The sequence below is a fragment of the Clarias gariepinus genome, unplaced genomic scaffold (genome assembly GCF_024256425.1).
Source record: "Clarias gariepinus isolate MV-2021 ecotype Netherlands unplaced genomic scaffold, CGAR_prim_01v2 scaffold_29, whole genome shotgun sequence".
Lineage (NCBI taxonomy): Eukaryota > Metazoa > Chordata > Actinopteri > Siluriformes > Clariidae > Clarias > Clarias gariepinus.
In genome coordinates, this window is record NW_026520996.1 from 790,034 (window position 1) to 807,922 (window position 17,889).

General features: G+C 43.0%; 1 protein-coding gene across 1 annotated transcript; it reads right to left on the minus strand.

Annotated features, from left to right (window-relative positions):
- Positions 1-2,901: 2,901 nt before the first annotated feature.
- Positions 2,902-15,469, minus strand: nup35 (nucleoporin 35). The gene is made up of 9 exons (XM_053490578.1): positions 15,317-15,469; positions 11,922-12,089; positions 11,644-11,780; positions 11,479-11,533; positions 11,199-11,334; positions 5,831-5,900; positions 5,603-5,731; positions 4,839-4,985; positions 2,902-3,299 (listed from the first exon to the last, which is right to left on the minus strand). The coding sequence occupies exons 1-9, from the start codon at positions 15,327-15,329 to the stop codon at positions 3,222-3,224; spliced, it is 933 nt and encodes a 310-aa protein (XP_053346553.1). The 5' UTR covers positions 15,330-15,469; the 3' UTR covers positions 2,902-3,221.
- Between the last annotated feature and the right edge of the window lie 2,420 nt (positions 15,470-17,889).

Genomic DNA, 17,889 nt, shown 5'->3' on the forward strand with positions numbered 1-17,889 from the left:
GGGAGTGGTCCCTTTTTCTCGGGTGCCCTGACTGAAGTGCTAGGCATGGGCTGTGCAGAAGGGGCTGATGATGTAGGGGAGCTCGCCTGTGGTCAGCGAGAGGAAGACAGCTAGTGAGACGTAGCTTCTCCAGTTGCTTCTGCCCCATCGCATCTCTCTGCAGAAAACAATCTGTGAATGCTCTCTCCAGCTTTTCTAGGGCCTCCTGGACGTTGTTCTCCAACCCTGCCAAGCTAGCGTCCACCTCTTGCCGAACTAATTTTCTTACTGATGTTACTGGTAGCCGATTCTTTAAAAGCAAGCTCTAGCATGTTAACATCCTTAGAAAAAGCCAATTAACCCACTTTACAGTTATCCACATCTTTCTGCAAAGTTTTTACCAGAGCCCTACCAGTCACACAATTATCAACAGCCTGTTTGTTAAAGGTGTACAACTTAAAGATGCTACAGAAGGGCCTTTCCAGAGATCAAGGTTTATATTCGTGTCCGTGTGCTTTAAAACCCAGTAAACAAGAATAACACAACCAAGACCAATTCAAACAAACCAAAAGTGCATTATACAAAAAATAAAAATAAAAAGATGCACCAACCAAGAAGAACAAAGAAAACAATATTTACAAAATATATACAATAAAAAACAATGTGTGTGAATGTGTAGAATGTCCAGAGTCCAGGTTATTGTAAGGGTGTGCGAGAGAGATGAATTGGTCTCACCGGAAATGATGAAAAACAACCGGGAGGCCGATGTCGAAGTGTGAGAACCGTGGCGAAGCAGTCCAGTTCGTGTTAGTCCAGATGGTAAGAAAAACCGGCAAGTAACAGCCTTCATCAGTCTCGTATGCAACTTTGGGACAACAATATAAACAGCACGAGTCCTTTCCTAGGCCGGCTTGTATGTCCAGGTCATGTGACCATGTGCGTCACCGTCTTCCCGTGCCGACTGGCAACGCAGTCTCGCGAGAGTTCGAGCGGTAACCAATACACATAAATACATGCGGGCAAATAAAACCTGCTCGGGCACAATTAAAAATGTACTGCAGCTTCATTATCTTTAAGCCAGCTTACTTCTGCCTATATGAAATTGCCTCTTATGTGGCAGTGCTACAACTGTACACTATCACTACCAATCCCCTTACTGTTTGTTTTATGTCCTGCCTCATAGTCTTTTTTGTCTTACCTCTGAGTGAACCCATTATGTTTTATGACTTGTCATACTTTCTACCTACTTCTATATAATTTCACTAAGATTAATATTATGCTGCCCTCTGCCAGAAAGTTGTCAATGGACAAAGTTTTACCTTTTAACGCGACAATAACAATCGCGGCCCAGGTGGCTCGAAGCCCTCTGCAGTCACTCCTGTGAACATTCAAATATCTTCTGGTGGTAAAACTAGATATACAGTGGAACCTTGGATTACATGCATAATTTTGTTCTGGAAGCGGGCTTTTATTCCAAAACACTCGTAAACCAAATTAAATTTTTCCATAAGAATTGATGGAAACTCAAATTATTCATTCCACAGCCCAAAGAAAAAAATCATACATAAAAATAATTAGCACAAAATATAAAGTAAAAATTTAACAAATTAACCTGCATTTTATCTTTTAAAAAAGTAAAAATAAACTCAGACGGATAAGTGTTTCGTTCAAGTGTTTCACGCTGTGTGTCTGAATCCCCCTCCCATGCAGAGAGATTTAAATTCAAATTCAAATTTTATTTGTCACATACACAGTCATACACAGTACGAAATGTAGTAAAATGCTTAAACGACCGCCAGTGACCTTAAAAAGAGAATTAAAGCTTATAATAAGTAATAAATATGAATAAAAGAAAAATTAAATAAAAAATAAAAATAAAATTGAACTAGGAAAAATAGAACTAAAAATAGAAATATACTGTACAAGAACATGTAAGAAATTGTAAAATTTTTATATTTTTGGGAGAAAGATGGTGTGCAAATATGCATAGAAAAAAAGTGTCTTTGTGCAATGGTCCAGAATGTAAACGTAAACATGTAGTGTAGATGTGCGTGGAATTGTGTAAAGGAATTTAACCTCTAATGAGATTCTTTTCCTTTACACGCAAGCACACACATATGTTATAGGAAACAATACATGTGTGCTGTATACACGCGCTTACAAAAGAAAAAAATATATCTTTTACACACACACATGGTCACAGTGTTATAGTACAGTGTAACAGTACGGATGTTGATTATACCAGTAAGAAACGAGCACTGAGACCCAGCAGGGGAGACGAATTAACCGTAATTCCGCAGCACAAGAAAGAGAAAAAACCTTTTCTCAGTTGTGATCACGTGACACTCGGCGTCAAAACAAGATACGCATGCAGGATACATGATACTCGTAAACCAAGACTTGTTCGTTTTCCAAATCAAAATTTATTAAAAATCTTTGCTCGTCTAGCAGTACGCTCGCAAACCGCGTTACTCGTGATCTGAGGTTTCACTGTATAAGTGTTTTGTATGTTAGTTATACACTGTGTGCATTAACTAAACATACATTATAACAAGGCGATTTTTAAGCAGAATTCAATGTCACAATAAAGTGCGTAACTTCTTGTGGAAGAAACGTTTCTGTGTATGAACTGTACACACACTGACCAACACCACTCGCACATTACAGGAACTCGGCTGGAAGTTATTGCCGCATCGCCATACAGTCCTAACCTCACTCCAAAACATTAGCATGAGGAGTTAGTAATGGTACTTTGACACCGAAGCTCTGAAGCTTGTATCAAATAAAAGAGGGCGTGTCTAAATGAGGCCAGCGCTTTAGACGTGAATCAGACAGACAGTCCGACCATGCCTCCTGTGTACTGATGAAACTACTAGGATAAGTGTCTTCATCAACCTCCTTTCACTGAATTCTCAGACAGACTGGTTAGACAAAGAGACTTTTATTTACACATCATTATTACAGTGGAGAGAGAGGATACATAATACAAAACTGTGTGAAGGTAATGATAAAGTTCTGAATGCACATGTGTGTTAAAAACGCTGTGGGTGTGTCTGTGTGTGTGTGTGTGACAGATGATTGAAAGGGTCTGTGATGTCATTACAACTGTGATTAGAGATGAAAGTCTCTCTGAGCAGCAGGTTTAAGGCATCATTACACCCTGCGAAGAGTGTGTGTGTTCATCAGGATCCAGCATACACTAAAGTGCTTTGTGTGACCTCCCCCGCTGACATCAGCCGTCGTCACCAGCCGAACATGTACTCCATCGCCTTGGACACAAAACTGTCATCCTTACGAGGGGTCCCTTTGTCTGACACCACCTACACACACACACACACACACACACACACACACACACACACACACACACACACACACACACACACACACAGCATTTTAATGTAAATCTACACCAATAACATACATACAGTAAACTGAGGAAAAATAAAAAGCATCTTTAGGATTTAATAGCCAACCCATGTGTGTAAAAGGATAAAAGCAGACTGTTATTGTTGTTACTGAATGACTGGATGCTGTTATTTCATAATTCTAAAATATCCATAAAACTTACATTTTAGTCTCACAACACTGTGTGCACTGACTAGTCGGATCTGCTCCGAGTATATGGTGAACTGGTATGTTTGGATGCTGTCTTCCTCACTCTCATTGATCACTCAGGTTTGCTGACGGTGAGGTGATTGTTTGCTTTTTGTCATCTCAGTTCCCCCTCATGTTTGTGTTTCCTTCTGGCTCTCCCTTTTAGTTATGATGTCATAGTTAGTCCTGCCGGAGTCTCTGCTTGCACTCTACAGTTAATATACATTCACATTATACATTGTGTGACTGTGACCAGACCTAACTGCCATCTCTCCTCTTCTTCTCTTTCTCTCCCTCTTTCTCTTTCTTCTCTCCTCCTGTCTCCCCCTTTCACTCTTTCTCTCTCTCTCTGTCGAGCTACACATGTCGTTCCTGAGCTGCCAGTGATCCAGACTCCCTCTGCCCTCCGGACCTGTCTGACCCATCCTGGTGCCCCGCTTCTGGCTGAAGATCTCGTCACATGGATGCCCCGTGTGTCTCTCTGGGATGCGTCTGGTGTCTGGGGATGATCCTCTCTACCTAGAAGATGGTTCTGGCCTTGACTGGTGTTGTCAACTGTTTCTCTGGGGACTTGACAGTTCGATAGTTCATGACTGGAACTTCTTACAAGTCTACCTGGGTCTTCAATAACTACCTGGACTCCATATTAACATCAATTAACATCAGCTATTATAGCTGAACTGCCTCCCACCCTACACACTGTATAAATGCAGATCATTTACTACTTTCTGTTTCACCCAAATGAGGATGGGTTCCCTGTTGAGTCTGGTTCCTCTCAAGGTTTCTTCCTATTACCATCTCAGGGAGTTTTTCCTTGCCACTGTCGCCCTCGGCTCGTTCATCAGGGACAAACTGACCATTTTGATTCATACAAATTCACATTTCATACAAACTTAAATAATTCTTTTGATTGTGTAAAGCTGCTTTGCGGCAATGACAATTGCTAAAAGCGCTATACAAATAAAATTTAATTTAATTAAATTGAATAGTCGGAAATCGTGTTTAATCGCGTTTAACATTTAATTACTTAATATATATATTTTTTAAACGATTTAAAATTGTAATAAAATCGTTTGAAAATGTAATATCACATCAGGATATTTATAAAATCATGATACTTATAGAATCACAATATTAATCGAATCAGCACCCAATTTTAATGTATTTAATAATACATGTTGGTTTATAGAACTCAATGTTAATTAATTCTGATTTCGTGTGTGTGTATACTCGTAGGTGTGTGTGTGTGTGTGTGTGTGTACCTGATACTCAGCGGTGGTGTGTGTGAGTGGTGTACTGAGGGGTCTCATGGCTGAGCGTGGTGTGGAGATGGAGGACACACTGGTGTTGTTCTTTACTGGAGGAGTGAACACTGCAGCACCGCTCCTGTCTGAGCACGTCATCACACTCTGTATACACACACACACATACACACACACACCACCATCATTCGAGAGTCGTCAGTGAGTAGTGTGTATACCAGTACAGATTTACTGTCCTCAGAAAAATAACTCAACATACAGACATTAGTGTCTAAACAATAGCTGGAGACAAAAGTAAGTACACCCTCAGTGATAACAGCTGTAAATTTTTAACCGAGCAGAGTCACATGACCTACTCATTATGTCCTCATGCCATGTGTGTGAGTGGACGAGTTTGTCTCCAGACCTGAACCCTATTGATCACCTGTGGGACGCCGTGTGTGTGACATCCAGCTGCTCTGTGATGTCATTATGGAGGAGTGGAGGAAAAGCCCAGCAACAACCTGTGCAGCTCTGGTGAAGTCCAGGTCCAGGAGGATTAAAGCCGTGATAGATAACGACGGAGCTCACACACACACACACAACACTGACACTCTGGACACGGTTACAACATGTTCACTGAGGGTGCACTCACTTTCCCTGCCGGTTATTTATACAATAAAGTCTGTCTGTTGAGTTATTGTTGGTAAGGGTGTACTTACTTTTGTGAGATTCTGTATGTCAGTATTCATAACTACATTCTTCTGCCGCATGTGTGTATGTACCTTATCGATACAGGGCTTGACCCCGATCATGATGGCTTCCCCAAATATCTTGCCGTCTTTACTGAGTGCTTTTCTGGCCTGCAGTTTAGACTGATACTGAATGTGCATCCAGTTCCCTGAGTTAGACATCTGTGTACACACACACACACACACACACACACACCCCGAGAGTTAGAGACAGAGGAGTGTTACAGTGTGATCGTAGCTGATCTACACCTCGTCACTCACCACGTGTTTGAGGATGTTCCCGTACTGAGCGAACTGCAGCAGGATGTAGGACGCGGAGGCGGGAGGAAACCTGCAGGAAGTTACACGCACGCTTCAGTATTTGCATAACCACACCCACACCCTTAACCACACCCACACCTCTAATTATGGTTAAGTATCAATTGGGTTTTTTACAGTTTAATAAAATAGTAAATAGTTCGATATACAGATTGATACTTTTAAAACGGTACTTCTGCCTAAACAGTTCCTGAACTGATACTTCTAAAGATAAGATAAGATACAAAAATGGTGGCTAACTTCAAAAAACCTCCTTTAATTTAACAACCTAATGTTTTCCCTTAATAATATATTAAAATTTTCAAATATACGTAAATATATAGTGTGTGTGTGTGTGTGTGTGTGAAGTCTTAGACAAAAGCCCTTCTTCCTTTCTCATTTGAGGGGGCTACTGTGTGGAAAGACTTTCTCACACACGCGCACACACACACTAACAGAAACACTGCTTCTATAACAAGAAACTTCTCTAATGACACTCGAGTGCGCGCACACACTAATGGAATCACTGCTGTGAAGTAAAAATAAAACACATTACCCTGCGCATAACACAAGCTTTTAAAATTAATTAAAAGAAGCTTTTGCCTCAATCATTTTTTGCCTTTGATCATGATCCCGATTTTCATGTAAAATCATAATTTTACCTTTGAAATGTCAATCTGTCTTGTTTCAGCTAATCAGCTCATCAGGTTTCTTAGTTAGCTAGTTAGTTTTTGTTAATTTATGTTGTTAATTATGTTGCATGTAGCACCTTGGTCCTGGAGGAACATTGTTTCGTTTCACTGTATATGATTAAAGTGACAATAAAAGCCGACTTGACTTGAAAAGATCCAACGTCTGCTCTCTGGACAATAAACTGGACTACATCCGACTCTAGCAGGCTACACAGCGTGAGGTTAAAGACTGCTGTGTCTTTGTTTTCACGGAGACATGGCTCAGCGACAGAGTACCGGACGCCGCTATTCAGCTAGACGGGCTAGCCTCGTTTCGGCCCGACAGAAATGCAGCTCTGTGCGGTAAGACTTGTGGTGGCGGCTTGTGTGTTTACATCAACACGAAATGGTGCAAGAACTCTGTGCTAGTTTCTAGTTATTGCTCATTGCTAGTGGAGTTTGTGATTGTTAGATGCAGACCTTTTTATTTACCACGAGAATTCACCACTGTTTTCATTATCGGAGTGTACATTCCACCTAGCGCTAATGCTAAGGAAGCGCTATGGGAACTGTATACAAAGATCAGTGAACTGCAAAATACACACCCGGATGGACTGTTTATTGTTGCTGGAGATTTCAACCATGCAAATCTCAAGTCAGTGCTTCCTAGATTCCATTAGTATGTGGACTTTGCAACGAGAGGGAAAAACACGCTGGATCTTGTTTACACAAACATCCCCGGCGCATATCGGGCAGAGCCCCGCCCCCACCTCGGCTACTCAGACTACATCTCTGTTATGCTAATTCCAGCATACAGACCACTCGTCAGGCGTTCAAAACCGGTTCTGAAGCAGGTGAAAACCTGGCCAGCAGGAGCCATTTCTGCTCTTCAGGACTGTTTCGAGAGCAGTGATTGGAACATGTTTAGGGAGGCTGCAACTTACGGCGACTTCACTGACTTGGAGCAGTACACGTCATCAGTGACCAGCTACATCAACAAGTGCACCGATGACGTCACTGTCTCCAAGAGCATCATCTCACGACCCAACCAGAAACCGTGGATTACTGCGAAAGTGCGTGCACTTCTGAGGACCAGAGACTCTGCCTTCAAAGCGGGAGACAAGGTGGCCCTCAGAACAGCAAGGGCCAAACTTTCTCGGGCCATCAGAGAGGCAAAGCACGCACACGCCCAGAAAATCCACAATCACTTCAGGGACAGCGGCGACACACGGCGCATGTGGCAGGGCTTACAAGCCATCACAAACTACAGGACGACATCACCTGCCTGTGACAGTGACGGCTCCCTCCCAGATGCGCTGAACAACTTTTATGCTCGATTTGACAGGCAGAACGACGTGGCGGCGAGAAAGACCACCCCTTCTCCGAACGAACAGGTGCTGTGTCTCACTACAGCTGAGGTGAGGAAAACTCTACGCAGAGTCAACCCACGTAAAGCTGCTGGACCAGACAACATCCCAGGCAGAGTGCTCAGAGAATGTGCTGAACAGCTGGCAGATGTTCTCACCGACATCTTCAACATCTCTCTGAGCAGCGCCGTCGTTCCCACGTGCTTCAAGGCCACCACCATCGTCCCCGTGCCCAAAAAGTCTACTGTGTCCTGTCTCAATGACTACCTCCCTGTTGCACTTACTCCCACCATCATGAAGTGCTTGGAGCGGCTCGTCATGAGACACATCAAGACGCTGCTACCCCTCTCACCTGCAATTTGCGTACCGTCCTAACCACTCAACCGACGACGCCATCTCCACTACACTCCATCTTGCCCTTACACACTTGGACAAAAAGAACACATACGTTCGAATGCTGTACATAGATTTCAGCTCAGCATTAAACACTATCATCCTCCAACAACTGATTGGGAAGCTGAACCTGTTGAGCCTGAAAACCTCCCTCTGCAACTGGATCCTGGACTTTCTGACCGGAAGGCCTCGGTCAGTACGGTTTGGGAACTGCACCTCCAGCACCACCACACTGAGCACTGGGGCCCCACAAGGCTGTGTGCTCAGTCCCCTGCTGTTCACACTGCTGACTCACGACTGTGTAGCAACACACAGTTCGAACCACATCATTAAGTTCGCTGATGACACAACCGTGGTGGGTCTCATTAGCAAGAACGACGAGTCAGCGTACAGAGAGGAAGTGCAGAGGCTAACGGACTGGTGTAAAGACAACAACCTGTCTCTAAATGTTGACAAGACAAAGGAGATGGCTGTTGACTTTAGGAGGACACGAGGCGACCATTCTCCGCTGAGCATCAACGGCTCCTCTGTGGGAATCGTCGAAAGCACCAAATTCCTGGGTGTCCACCTAGAGAAGGACCTCAGCTGGTCCCTCAACACCAGCTTTTCAACACAAGAAAGCCCAACAGCGTCTCTTCTTTCTGAGAAGACTGAGAAAGGCCCAGCTTCCACCACCGATCCTGACCACCTTCTATAGAGGAACTATCGAGAGCATCCTGAGCGGCTGCATCACTGTCTGGTTTGGGAATTGTGCCATATCGGAGCGCAAAACCCTACAGCGGATAGTGAGGACAGCGGAGAAGATCATCGGGGTCTCTCTCCCCTCTATTGAAGACATCTACACCACACGCTGCATCCGCAAAGCCACCAGCATTGTGGCTGATCGGACACACCCCTCTCACACACACTTCACACTCCTGCCATCTGGAAAAAGGTACCGAAGCATTCGGGCACACACATCCAGACTGTGCAACAGCTTTTTTCAGTCTCCTCAACAAAAAGGGACTGGACTGATAAACACACACACACAAACAAACACAAACAGTATCACACAGCTTAACTCAACTACCTCAGAATATTGGGACTGGACTGACTAAGCAACACAAGTGCAGACACACTGACCTACACCACCAAATTATCGTACACACCAACCTGTAAATGCTTCACTGTTTTTAACAATCATTTGCACAATGATCATTACTGGACTACATTTTGCACTAATTCCTCAATTCTTGCTGCTGTTTTAAGGAATGTTTATGTTTACCCACTACCTCAACACCATATTTTATGTTCTGTTATGTCGTGGTTGCGCACTGTCACTTTGTTGTTGCTCTTGTTTGCACATTTGCACGTGCACTTTATGTTGTCTATAAAAATGTTACTTAGCTAGTTAGTTTTTGTTAATTTATGTTGTAATTTATGTTAGGTCTCTCTGTCCTGTCTCTGCTAGCCAGCTAACTAGGCCTCTTGGTTAGCTAGTTTAGTGTTTCTGTTAATTTATGTTGTAGATTTATGTTGCATGTAGCACCTTGGTCCTGGAGGAACGTTGTTTCGTTTCACTGTGTACTAACTGTATATGGTTGTAATGACAATAAAGCCTACTTGAACTTGAAAAGAATCGTGACAGAGCAGTGTTTCCAATAGTGTGTGTGTTTAAAGGCAGCAGGAGGGAGGAGGCACACACTCTCTAATGACACGCACGCAGACACACACTAACAAAATCAGAGCTTTCTGACAGAGAGAGAAACAGGATCTTTAACAAGGAACCTTTCTAATGACACATTGTTTATTACACGCACATGTGAAAGGGTGTATGGACAACTTTCATACACACACACACACATATATATACGAACACAAAATAAAACATGTTTTATGCACACACGTGGTCAAAGTGTTATAGTAAACAGTACACACGTGCACGGATGTTGATTATACCAGTAAGAGACGAGCACTAAGACCCAGCAGGGGAGACGATTACCCACAATTCCGCAGTTCAGTACCGTTGGCTCAGTTGTGATCACGTGACGCTCGGCGTCAGAACAAGAAGCGCATGCGTAATACATGATACTCTGTGCTTGCAAACCAAGACTTAAAATTTATCACACACACAAGACGCATCTCTTTAATCTGGCATACGCGTAACTCATCCCATAACCTCATACTCCAGTACATCTATCCTTAATGGCAACTACGCTAATTCTCTCCATCTGTTCTTTACTTTTCTACCCATCCCGAGGCATCTGGAGATTGTACCAGCTTCAGTAGACAAAGGCCAACCCTGCGAGGATCCTGAGGCATCCAGAGAGGGACCAGCTCCAGCTGGATTCTGCTTTATGATGGTTGGAGCTACACATCCTGCTCCTGTGCTCCCAGTGATCCAGACCCCATCTGCCCTCTGCACCTACTGACTCCCTGTGCTGAACTGGACTTCATGTTAATTTAAAGAATTTCTGTTATATTGTACTTTTAGCTGCATAACACACGATGTTATTTCTATCTGTTATCACCCAGATGAGGATGGGTTCCCTGTTGAGTCTGGTTCCTCTCAAGGTTTCTTCCTATTGCCATCTCAGGGAGTTTTTCCTTGCCACTGTCGCCGTCACCCTTGGCTTGCTCATCAGAGACATTTCATTCATTCATCTCATTATTATCTAGACACATTTTTCTCACACATACACAATTTATTATTATTTTATTATTATTATTACATCATTATAATTATTTTTTTTAATTATTTTTTAATAAATTTCTTTCATTTTTGTGAAGCTGCTTTGAGACAATGACCATTGTTAAAAGCGCTATATAAATAAAATTGAATTAAAAACACACACAATCCCCCTGATTTTAACGCACACACACACAGCCCACCCGTAGAAAGGCAGGACTTCATGTACTCACCCAAAGACAGTGACCCACGTGTCATCGAGCTGGTCCTCAGAGGAAAGGGCGTCGCCCTGAGTGAAGAAGGGATCGACCTGCGCAGGTGACATGGCGTTCTTCACCTGTACTAAAGAGGCGGGGCTAAACACACTGCCTACAACACACAGACATGGGGAGCATGAAGCTTAAGACACGAATATAAATATTTAAACACACACACAGGTTGTGTGTTTAAACCCATACGCTCATGAGTGTGAGTTATTAGCCAAATCAGGAGGGTCATGTGACCACTTCTTACCGGACCCTGGAGTCGCAGCCAGACCAGACAGAGGAGTGTGTATCATGGAGAACCCCTACACACACACACACACACACACACACACACACACACACACACACACAGTAAGAGACGTGTAATAACAGACAGTATTGTGAGTGTGTGTGTGTGTGTGTGTGGTGTTGCCTGTTTGCGTGAGGTGAGTGGGGAAAACCCGACCACTGGACTGGACAGGTCGTCATAGATACTCCTGACAGGAGGAGCGCCGCTCTTATCTTTAGGAGTGGGAACCACCGGCTGAGGGGGAGAACCACCGGACACACCTACAGCACCGGGACAGTCAGGATAATATTAATAATTATCATAATAATAATAATAATAATTACAATCAGAATAACTTGTGTTTATTACACTTAGCCTCATTTGTGTGTGTGTGTGTGTGTCTGTGAGAGTGAGATAGAGACCCGTGAAGGGCGAGGCTCTGGTCTCGGCTCCGCCCACACCCAGGCTGAGGGGTCTGGGCTGTGGTGTAGCGGGAGCGGGCAGGTCACCCATCAGGAACCCGGGGAGGAACTGAGCTCCGCCCACTGGCTTCGGGGACGAAGGGGAACCCAGAGACATTGGCTCCATACCTGAGACACCAGGACAGACAGAAAGAGAGTGACAGAGAGAGAGAGAGAGAGACAGATGTTTACAGATTTAAACTCAGGAGTCTCAGATTTGATTCTGTACAGTTTTTGGGTTTCATAAAGAGATAAAGCTGTGTATATATTCTTTTCTTTATATATTATATATAAATTCTCTCTAGGGGACTGCAATCTCCTCTGCTTCACCGAGACATGGCTGAACCCAGCAGTGCCGGACCACGCCATCCAGCCGGCCGAGTTCTTCTCGGTTCACCGCATGGACAGGACGCGGGACTCGGGGAAGTCAAGGGGAGGCGGCGTGTGTTTAATGGGGAACTACAGCTGGTGCAACAGCATAAGGGTTGTTCCTCTCACACGCTCCTGCACACCAAATCTGGAACTACTGTCCATCATGTGTCGTCCTTTTTATCTACCTCGGGAGTTCACATCGGTCATAATCAGTGCCATTTATATTCCACCACAAGCGGACACGGACACTGCCTTATACGAGCTGCATGAGGCACTCACACAGCACCAAACACAACACCGGGACGCTGCGCTCATTGTGGCGGGGGACTTTAACAGTGCCAACCTCAAACGCGCAGCGCCAAACTTTTATCAGCACATCACCTGCCCCACCAGGGGCGAAAGGACACTTGACCACTGTAACACTACAGTCAAGGACAGCTACAAAGCACAATCTCGCGTCGGGGGACATGGACCCGTACAAGGCTGCGTCATACAACGTCCGGAAGGCGGTGAAAGAGGCGAAGCAGCGCTACGGGAGAAAACTAGAGTCACAACTCCAACAGAGTGACTCTAGTAGCCTGTGGCAGGGATTAAGGACAATTACGGACTACAAAACGTCAACAACCAGTATGACGAACGCGGACGTGAGCTGAACACTTTCTATGCTCGCATCGAGGCTGCAGCTAAAGACGCTAGCGATGCTAATGCTAGCGGCGCTAAGGGCTGCTGACAGGAAGGCACTGCCAGCACCGGAAACGTTTTTATCTCCGAGCATGACGTGAGGAGAGCCTTCAAGAGAGTGAACACCAGGAAAGCAGCAGGACCAGACAGCATCTCACACTGGACCCTCTACAGTTCACTTACCGTCCAAACCGTTCTACTAATGATGCCATCTCTCATCTCCTCCACACATAACTTACTCACTTAGACACTAGAAGGGGGAATTATGTTAAAATGCTCTTCATCGACTACAGCTCAGCATTTAATACCCTAATTCCCTCCACACTCACCACCAAGCTGGAGCACCTGGGACTCAGCTCATCTCTGTGTCAGTGGATCTCTAATTTTCTAACTGGCAGACCACAGGCAGTAAGGATGGGTGGACATGTCTCAGCCTCCATCACTCTCAGTACTGGAGCCTCGCAGGGTTGTGTTCTGAGCCCCCTGCTGTACTCTCTGTACACATATGACTGTGTGGCCACTACCAGCTCCACCACCATCATTAAGTTTGCTGACGACACCGTTGTGGTGGGCCTGATCTCTGACCACGACGAGTCGGCCTACCTAAAGGAGATTAGGAATCTGGAGAACTGGTGCCAGAGGAACAAACTCCTTCTACACGTCAGTAAGACAAAGGAGCTGATAGTGGACTTCAGCACTAAGCAGGAGAGGAACTACCAGACCCCCATCATCAACGAGAGCCCAGTGGAGAGAGTGGACAGCATCAGATACCTCGGTGTTCACATCACGCAGGACCTGTCATGGTCCTGTCACATCAACACTGTGGTGAAAAAGGCTCGACAGCGTCTCTACCACCTCAGACGCTTTTACTCCTGCACCATAGAGAGTGCTGGACCAAGGCCAGGAAGATGGTGAAGGACCTCAGCCACCCCAACAATGGACTGTTCTCTCTGTTGAGGTCAGGAAAGTGATTCCGCTCCCTGAAGGCCAACACAGAGAGACTGAGGAGGAGCTTCTTCCCGCAGGCGATACTGTGTCTTAATCAGTACACCACACAAGACTGATCCATTTTGCACATCCATGCACACGGTTTTTGCACTCACTGTGGACATTCTGGACATTCACTTACACTAGTGGCCACTGCACAACTACACATTCGTGGACATTAAGTAAGTTAAATTATCACAAGTCACTTTAAATATGTTACTTCAAGTATATTTGCACACCCCCTGGACATTCTGTTACCCGGATGCACAGTCACTTTAAACACTCTAAATCCATGACATTTCTATTTATACTCGATTTATATTTAACCTCATTCCCACATACAGTCCTAAAGTCTATATCTCTGTGTTGCACAGCTGTTCTTATTTTCTTATTTACCATATTTTTCATATATTTCTCTTATATTGCATATTTTGTACTGTACACTTATGTTATTTTAATTCTATATTTTATTTTTCTTTCTTAGTTAAATTTATCTTCTGTTTTCCTTTTCATATTTATTTTTCTATTTCATAGTCTTTTATTTTAAGGTCACGCGCAGTTGTCTAAAGCATTTCACTGTATAGTGTACTGTGTATGTGACAAATCAAATTTGAATTTGATTAAATGTACATGTTGTATTTGTACATTAAACACAGAGTCAGCCAAATTAATGCATACACACTTAAAAAAAAACTTAATGAAGGATTTATTTAAATTATTTTATGGTACACATTATATATTGGTGTATATGATAGTACACAGTATAATATTAATACTATCATCATATTTTAATTTTCCTTTAGTGTGTGTGTGTGTATATATATTTATTTATTTATTTTTGGCTTACTCTGTAAATTTAACCAGACAATATTTTAATAAAATGTTAAAAGATGAAACATCAAACAATAAAATTATTATTTACTGATAAGTTAGTGAACGGATTAATTATCTAATCAGAACATTATTACTGTATCGATAATCAATAGACTAAATCAACTAATCCGAAATAATCGATTAATGACTCAATCAATCAATAAACAATCTATAAATCAATAATCCTGAGGAGCAGCTGTTATTATTGTTATTATTATTATTGTTATTATTATTGACCCTGCTCTCTCTTTAACTCTTATCTTAAATAATAAACCCGCATTAGTGAACAATAATATTAATACTTAATAAAAACACGGTAGTTTAACACTGAGTTAGCATGCAGGCTAATCAGCTAGCGCCATGCTAATGGTAACACCGCCCTACTACACACACACACACACAAACACACACACACACACACACTCACTCACTCACTCACTCACCCTGAATCTCCATCACACCGCGGCAGGTTTAATGATTATATTAATATTAATGTGGTTTATTTAATGTTAATATTAATCACGGCAGCACGTTAGCGCGCGGGGCAGCTCAGAAAATTCAAACACGAAGCCGGAAGTGACGCGAAACCGGAAACACATTGACCGTGTGTGTGCGCGCATGCGCAGGATGTATGCGTGTATGAGGCGCAGTTGAAGTGAAGCTCTAAAGTCTACAAACTGATCATCTGCCTGACACACAACATAACACAGATAGGAGTGTGTGTGTGTGAGAGAGGATTTATCACTTTATTTTTTGACCAAATGTCTGTACTATTGTATTTTATATAGATTTATTATTACAAATTCTAATTTAATTAGTCACATACACAGTCAGACACAGTACACTATACAGTGAAATGATTAGACTGCTCGTGACCTTAAAATAAAAGACTATAAATAGAAAAATAAATATGAAAAGGAAAACAGAAGGTAAATTTAACTAGGAAAGAATAAAATAAAATATAGAATTAAAATAAAATAACAACTGTACAGTACAAAAATATACAATATAAGAGAAATATATGAAAAATATGGTAAATAAGAAAATAAGAACAGCTGTGCAACACAGAGATATAGACTTTAGGACTGTATGTGGGAATGAGGTTGAATATAAATCGAGTATAAATAGAAATGTCATGGATTTAGAGTGTTTAAAGTGACTGTGCATCCGGGTAACAGAATGTCCAGGGGGTGTGCAAATATACTTGAAGTAACATATTTAAAGTGACTTGTGATAATTTAACTTAATTAATGTCCACGAATGTGTAGTTGTGCAGTGGCCACTAGTGTAAGTGAATGTCCAGAATGTCCACAGTGAGTGCAAAAACCGTGTGCATGGATGTGCAAAATGGATCAGTCTTGTGTGGTGTACTGATTAAGACACCTTATCGCCTGCGGGAAGAAGCTCCTCCTCAGTCTCTCTGTGTTGGCCTTCAGGGAGCGGAATCACTTTCCTGACCTCAACAGAGAGAACAGTCCATTGTTGGGATGGCTGAGGTCCTTCACCATCTTCCTGGCCTTGGTCCAGCACTCTCTATGGTGCAGGAGTAAAAGCGTCTGAGGTGGTAGAGACGCTGTCGGGCCTTTTTCACCACGGTGTTGATGTGACAGGACCATGACAGGTCCTGCGTGATGTGAACACCGAGGTATCTGAAGCTGTCCACACTCTCCACTGGGCTCTCGTTGATGACGGGGGTCTGGTAGTTCCTCTCCTGCTTAGTGCTGAAGTTCACTATTACTGATGATAAACGCATCATCAGTCTCACGTTTAGAAGGAGGTTGTTCCTCTGGCAGCAGTTCTCCAGATTCCTAATCTCCTTTAGGTAGGCCGACTCGTCGTGGTCAGAGATCAGGCCCACCACGACGGTGTCGTCAGCAAACTTAATGATGGTGGTGGAGCTGGAAGTGGATGCACAGTCATATGTGTACAAAGAGTACAGCAGGGGGCTCAGAACACAACCCTGGGGGGCTCCAGTACTGAGAGTGAGTGAGGCTGAGACATGTCCACCCATCCTTACTGCCTGTGGTCTGCCAGTTAGAAAATTAGATCCACTAGCACAGAGATGAGTTGAGTCCTAGGAACTCCAGCTTGGTGGTGAGTGTGGAGGGAATTATGGTATTAAATGCAGAGCTGTAGTCGATGAAGAGAATCCCCCACATAATTCCCCCTTCTAGTATCCAAGTGAGTAAGTTATGTGTGGAGGAGATGATCTGGCATCATCTGTTGAACGGTTTTAACGGTAAGCGAACTGTAGTGGGTCCAGTGTGTCTGGTAGAGATGAAATGATGAAGTCCTTGACCAGCCGTTCAAAAGCACTTTATTTACATTTACATTTAGGCATTTGGCAGACGCTCTTAGCGTCATAATTGACATAATTATGTCATTATTATTATTATTTCTAATAATAATAATAGCAATTCTGTTACAGACCATTTTATCACATGACACACAACACTTAAACACAAATTGTTTTGTTTATTATTGATTTTTAGTAATTTCTTATGAGTTATTGTAAGCATTTCACCATGTGGAATAATTATGATATAATTAAAATAACTGATTAATAATGATGCACTGATGTAGTAAAGCTAAAATAAGTGAAATGATGGAGCTGAAGTCATTCGCAAAGGAACAACTGTGAGATGATCAGAGTGTGACATCACAGTGTGCTTGACCTCACAGTCACTAATGGAGTAAAGGTACAGACTCCACACACAGGCAGCGTCTGTGACAGAGAATCTTCACTTCACAGTGTCTACTATGATATAACGATGATATAACAGTATAGAGTTTGTGTATAAAAACCTGCGTGTAAGAAAGTGCAGTATGAGACATGTGAGACGGGGAAGCGCACCGGCTGCCGGTCGTCTCAGGGACACTGATGGTACGATAATACACTCTTTACTTATACCAAGGACTGATCACCTGACCCTGAGTTACTTGATATTTGATTTTTTTATTTGGTATTTGTAACTTATGATTATTATTTAAGTGTTTCCATGTATTCACAAAGAAC

Coding starts and splice junctions, on each gene's coding strand:
- nup35 (XM_053490578.1), bottom strand. Junction 11,335..11,478: donor GGCTGCGACTCCAGGGTCCG/GTAAGAAGTGGT, acceptor TGTGTGTTGTAG/GCAGTGTGTTTAGCCCCGCC. Junction 5,901..11,198: donor ACGTGGGTCACTGTCTTTGG/GTGAGTACATGA, acceptor AACTTCCTGCAG/GTTTCCTCCCGCCTCCGCGT.